This window comes from Opisthorchis viverrini (assembly GCF_000715545.1).
Source record: "Opisthorchis viverrini unplaced genomic scaffold opera_v5_180, whole genome shotgun sequence".
NCBI classification, from domain to species: Eukaryota; Metazoa; Platyhelminthes; class Trematoda; order Opisthorchiida; family Opisthorchiidae; genus Opisthorchis; species Opisthorchis viverrini.
Window position 1 is genome coordinate 618,934 of NW_008751837.1, and position 5,838 is coordinate 624,771.

A 5,838-nucleotide genomic window follows, 5' to 3' on the forward strand; every position below is an offset into this window, starting at 1 on the left:
GTACGGCAGTGAAGCATCAGTGCCAACACTGGTGTTGCTGTCATTGATGATGATGATGATGTGCGTCTCGAGTCCAGTCACAATGACCACCCAAGTAAGTCTTGGTGCTCTAAGCGTCATAAAAGCTGTCTTTGGGTGTATCAGAGCTAGTCTTTTGAGGTGTCTTTATAGCCTGTACGGGGTGTTGTCACAGATACTGCTTAACGAACCGCATATAGGCGATTGTCAACAGGCAACCAGCAAGAGACCATTCAGCTCGGTGGCATAAAGCAGTGAAAACCCCAACAAAGCCAGTCATAGCGGCTCCTGGATCCCCGGGAGTGCGCAACTAGAACCGAGTGGAAACGGAGTGGACGGTCAGTTCAACAACTTTAATTGTGCATTGATTCCTTGTTCCAGACAGCAGTCTATCGAGTCTACAGTATACGCAAATGCAGTGTATTGTTCAGCTTGTTTAAGAGTGCGAACGTTAAAAGCTGTTAGATGAACTGAACGACGATTTGAAGGATGGTTTCGAAATGCCTGTGGCCGTAGCAGCCGGATCAACTGCAGATAGTGCAGATGGCGGTAGTGGGCGGTGAACGGACCTGTCAGCTCTAAGGAATGGGCTTACAGAGATGTCATTAGCAAAGGACTGAGGAGAGGGGAAAACAACAAAAATGTTAAAGTGAAAAAGGGAAGCGTCAACGGTGGTTTGTTTCGTTTATCTGCCGTACTGTATGCAGAAACTAAGACCACCCGGTTTATGGCACCGTGCAACGGCCGATGAGGTATGAGAGTACTTGTAGGTGAGCCATTCATGGTTACACGTGAGCTGGGATATTGCCAGAGGGCGAACGTAGATGAGCGGACGATTGGGGTCCTCAACCAGACTGACTCAAAAGCCTTACCGCAAGACAGCTCTGGTTGGTGTACGGTCGTCGGAGCAGCCTGCATTTTTGAGGAGAAGGTTGCCACACAAATTTCGACCACCAACATGGAGACCGTTAGCTGGACCTCTATCTATTGACCCACCTGATACGAGGCTCTGTGATTGTCAGAAGTAGGCTCCTAAGTATCGCTCAGTGGGTTACACAATCCGTCATATCGCGACAAATTTTTTCACGACGGAGTGTTATTAAGTCGTCTCTGGCCGGGTGGTAGCTCTCAGAAGATAGAACAAATGATAATGAAAAATAACCACTCAGCTGCAACACCTTTTCAGTGCCTAGCTGTCATGCCATCCTAAGGAAGCAGGAGGGCTGGGATACTACCAGACTGCCCAAACTAAGAGAGAAGTGGAGATGCAGAGGTCGGGTTCGAGCCACGGATATTTCGGTAACTGAATTCGCATTCTAACCACTGATTCATCTCGCCTCCTTTTAGGGATAAGGTTTGCGCTTTCAACCAGACCTCATACTAACCCTTCGGTCAAACATATCAAACATTTAAACAAAATCGACATCATCCGTTTCCCCTTGTGCTCGCATAAGCCCTGGTGCTTCATTTTCATAACCCGATCGCACAGGTGGCATAGAATATTTCGAACAACAACGGTTAATGACTTCACGGATTTACTGATTGATACACAGGATCGAGGATTTCGCCCGGGTTTCCCGGGTCGGTTTTGTTCTTGTCGTTCAGCGGCTGTCGTTCACCTGAAAGGCACAAGCTAAAAAAGGGTGTAGCACTGGTCTCTTAGTTCTCAGCGCGTGGCAGTATGCTTGTCAACACAAGGACTCTCATAAATAAGTGTCTAATAGTGCTGTGAACTGGGTTCTAGAAGGGGCGTGGACAACCGTCGGAGAAAGGTTATTCCACGCACCAACTACCCGAAAGGAGAAATTTTTGCCCAATAAATATGTGCACGCTGAGCTTGAAAATAGTCTTACCATGTCCGCGCCGTGTGTTTTCTGGGTCAATGGAGAAAAACATGCTGGCCAAACCTTGTTCAAACAGGGCATAAGTAAGTATTAGGCATCCTCGAAGGCGACGATACCTCAGGGGAGAAAAGTCAAGCACCACGAGACGCGTTTCATAGTCCACGGATTAAAGGCCGGTAACCATTTTCGTAGCAACCCGCTGGACACGCTCAATGAGGGTGACGTCGTTCGTGCGTCCTGAGTAGACAGCTTGATTGGCACGTTCCAGAAGCTGTCGGACGTAGGCCTCGTAGGGTATTCGGAGGTCCATTCGAGTAATGCGGCAATTATCCGTAGAACGGCGTGCCTTTTGAGCCGGCTTATAATTATGCAGTGGGAAGGACATTTTTTGAAGAAAGCCAACCACCCAAATTCATTCTGGAGTCTATCATAATGATGTTTTCTGGTCCTTTTTCACCATGCATGTCAAAGGCATTCGCTGAGTCTCCTCTAAATGACATATAGACGCACTTTTCGTCATTCAGAGGAAGGTGCCAGTCCAACGACCACTGCTTTGCAGCGTCTACATCCATTTGGAGTGTACTGGCATTGGAAGTGTACTGGCATGGAACTCCAGGATTTCAAGTCGTCCTCAAAAAGTAGACACGGACTTACAAAATCCCTCGAGTCCTTGATGTATACCAGAAGCGGCAGTGGTCCCGATACGCGTCTTCAGGAATTCCAATGGAGACCGGCGCCGGAGAAGAGTAGGTCGAGCCTACTTTCACTCGGAATGTTCTGTCTGATAGGAATGCCTTAACCCAGTGTAGAATTCTCCCTTGAATCCCGTAAGATTCGGGTTTGTGGAGCAGCGTTACGTGTGGGACTCGATCGAATGCTTTTGAGAAGTCGGAAAATATGGCATCCGATTTGAGTCACTCGTCCTTGGCTTGAGTTAAGCTTTCCATAAATAAGAGCATATTTCTCACGCAAAATGGTTTGGGAGGAGACCGTGTTGAACTGGAGACATCAGGTTGTTCGTAGTAAGGTAATATAGGTTGGCTTGCTTCAGAATGCGTTCTATCACCTTGGACAGTATGCTAGTGAGGCTAATAGGCCTGTAGCTGCCAGGTCAGTCACCAGTTTTGTAGATCGGCATGATAATCGCTTTCCTCAAGCTAAGGGGTGGCGTTCGTCAAGCGGTTGTCGCAACTTCAGGTAGAAATGTTTTACCAGTGTAAACGACGTTCTCTCAGGATCCTTGAATGGGCCTCGTCGGGCTCCAACGCGCAGAACGGGTTTACCTTGTGCAAGAGTTGAAGAATTTCTTCCATCGTGAAGACCAAGTCGGTTAGAGGCCGTTCGTAGTTACTCCTTGACAAGACTGGGTGTGACAAGGACGCTGGGGCTGAATATAGACCTGCATAGTGTTCACTGTAAACGCCGGAATACCACTGTTGGTCACTCGTGAGCTCTCCGTTCCTGTTTTTTTGAGAAGAACGCGAATGACTTGTTTCTGCGGCGATGTCTCACGTATTTGAACAGTACACTTCTGTTTTTTTCAGGCGAGGTTCAGAATGGTGAATCGTTTCTTTATGTTCCATTGGCGGATTTCTGATCTACAGCGGCTCCGCATTTTACGAAATACCAGCTCATCTTCTGTGTCATGTGTAGTCCACTTTTTGAAAAGTGGTTGATAACTCTTTTCCAGAAGACGCCGAATCGTTTTAGGTAATTTGTGGCTCATCCGACTGCGTGCTGGATTTTGCGGGACGAACATCGCGTCAGCCTCGTGAACTTTCTGGACAATGGTCCTCTATAAGTCTTCCACCGAAGCTGGTCCCAGTTTAACTTGTTCAAGAAAGATGCGCATTCATGAAAAGCCTGCGCGGCAGAAGTTTCGAAGCCACATTTGAGGTTTGGGATTTCCGGCCCAATAGCAGATGAAGTCAAAGGTCACCACACAGTGGTCACTGTGTCCCAGTGGAGGAGTGTTAATTATCACCTGATCAACGAAGTGTCTTTCACCGGTGACGACCAAATCCAGGAGGGGTGGTAGTTAGCCTGAGCGGTATCTGCTGGGTGTAATAACATGTTATGCCCAAGCGCTCCGTTGAACGACTTCGGTAGCAAACAGTCCACGTGATTCGACGCGCTGGAGCTTCATTCAGGAGGCATTGGAGCGTTGAGCTCACCTACCAGCAGGAAATGGGTGAAGTGGTCGCTAGAGGAAAGTTGCTCAAGGGTTCATATGAGAAACTCGAGGGTAGATCACAACGAGGAGAGAATCGGATCCGCGCAGCAGAACTTGAATCCACAGTGCAGCGCAAAACGGTGAAGGAGTGGTATCAGAGAGGACAACAGGGAGGGACAGGGCTGCGTGTTAATGCAAATCAAACCCACCAACCCTCCCTTGTTTTGAGTCAGTTCGAAAAAGAGTAACCGTTTATCGGGATCTCCGCGTCAGAGATATTTGGTGTGAGCCACGTCTCTGTGAGTGCGATTTTGGGCGGCTGTTCAAGGCAAACTGACTATTTAATATCGCAAAGTTTGTTGAAAAGGCTGAGGCAGTCTGTAGACAAGCTGCCTTCGAAGGCGAGGAACCGAGAGATGTGCAACCAGAGAGGTTAGCAGATTTAATGGCTGTACGCCGGACTTGAATCAAAGGCTTCGAAGGGGCCTCTGCGGCTCCCAAGATCCCTCGAGCCACAGCGCAAGGTCGATTAGTAAGGATTATTTTGAACATGCTCGACTCCATCACTTGGAGATTAATTTCGAGTTGTGTATCCCAGGTAAAGTCCTATCTAAGTGAAACGCGTCGACACGCGCTTCGCTACCAATATTCAAATACATGTATCTCTCCGGGTCGACAGAGTTGTCGAACCTGTGATCATTCATACGGACGATCCAGATCCCTTGTGAAAATTGCGGGTCATCGTCGATACGAATTTGCCTCCAACGCATTAGGCGTTTCTCGCACACCAAGCAATGTGAACAACGGATTTCAAACAGATCACTGATAAAGGAGTTCCCCGGGGAGAACTCCGATCCGAGATCCAGCGGAGCGTATCGACGCAGATTCCACAGAGATGTCTATTGTGAGAGGCTTCGTGAAGTCAATAAACAACATGCCAACCACATTTTGGAAGCCCTGGAGACAACTCACTACTACCGTGTAATATTACTCCATATGGAGTTTATCAACCGAGTGGTTTTGGCGAAAACAGTACTGGTTTTAATGTAACATTTCATCCACCTTCCGGTGATATTGTAATCGCCGTGATAATTGTCCCATGATTTTGCTAAGCATACAAGCCAGACTAGCTGACCGATAATTTACTGGTATTTCATAATACCGGATTCGAACAGTTGACTGACAACCACGGTCTTCTATTCGAAAAGGAGATAAATGCAAAGACCTGGTCGTGGCAGCTAGACCCGTGAAGGTTAGGAGTGAAAGCCATCGGGTCCGGGCGGTTTGTGAGTCAAGGAGGCGCAACTGATGAAGCATACCGCTTTCAGCGACGTCACGCCCGCGATAATGACGGTAATGCCTCTGTTCATTTCCAGATCTGGACTTAACAAGCCAGCGTTTTCGGGAAAACAACCACCAAAAGCACGCGAAATGTTGTGAACCCCAATAAGCCCAAACGCGAAATATTTACAGTGTCTAGGGTGAAAACACTGAAAATTCCAACGCCTTCCGAACACGGCAGGGAGATCGGCATTCGGTGGATCTGATTCATGATTGGCTGTTGGGTCCATATTTTCGACCAACCAGAGCTCGGATTGATGCTGGGCTGGCAAGCAGACGATCGCGTCCGAGTTAGACCTCTTATCCGCAGCGCAGCCGAAATGAGAGCGGTAAAGCAGTTCCAGTGAGGGTTTTCAGTGTGCTTGCACAGCCAAAAGTCTTCATGGATTCGGGTAGGGTCGACCTGATCCACTGAGATTGGACAAAGCCACGGTAATCTGCGACAAACAGCGCCTTGTTTTC

General features: G+C 48.2%; 1 protein-coding gene across 1 annotated transcript in view; it reads right to left on the reverse strand.

Annotated features, from left to right (window-relative positions):
• Positions 1 to 298, reverse strand: part of T265_07682 (hypothetical protein) — a gene marked incomplete at both ends in the record, with an annotated part of 4,446 nt that extends 4,148 nt beyond the window's left edge. The window contains one exon of the mRNA XM_009173261.1: positions 210 to 298. Within this exon, the coding sequence (XP_009171525.1) occupies positions 210 to 298 (89 nt within the window). The remainder of the gene's footprint in view (positions 1 to 209) is intronic.
• Between the last annotated feature and the right edge of the window lie 5,540 nt (positions 299 to 5,838).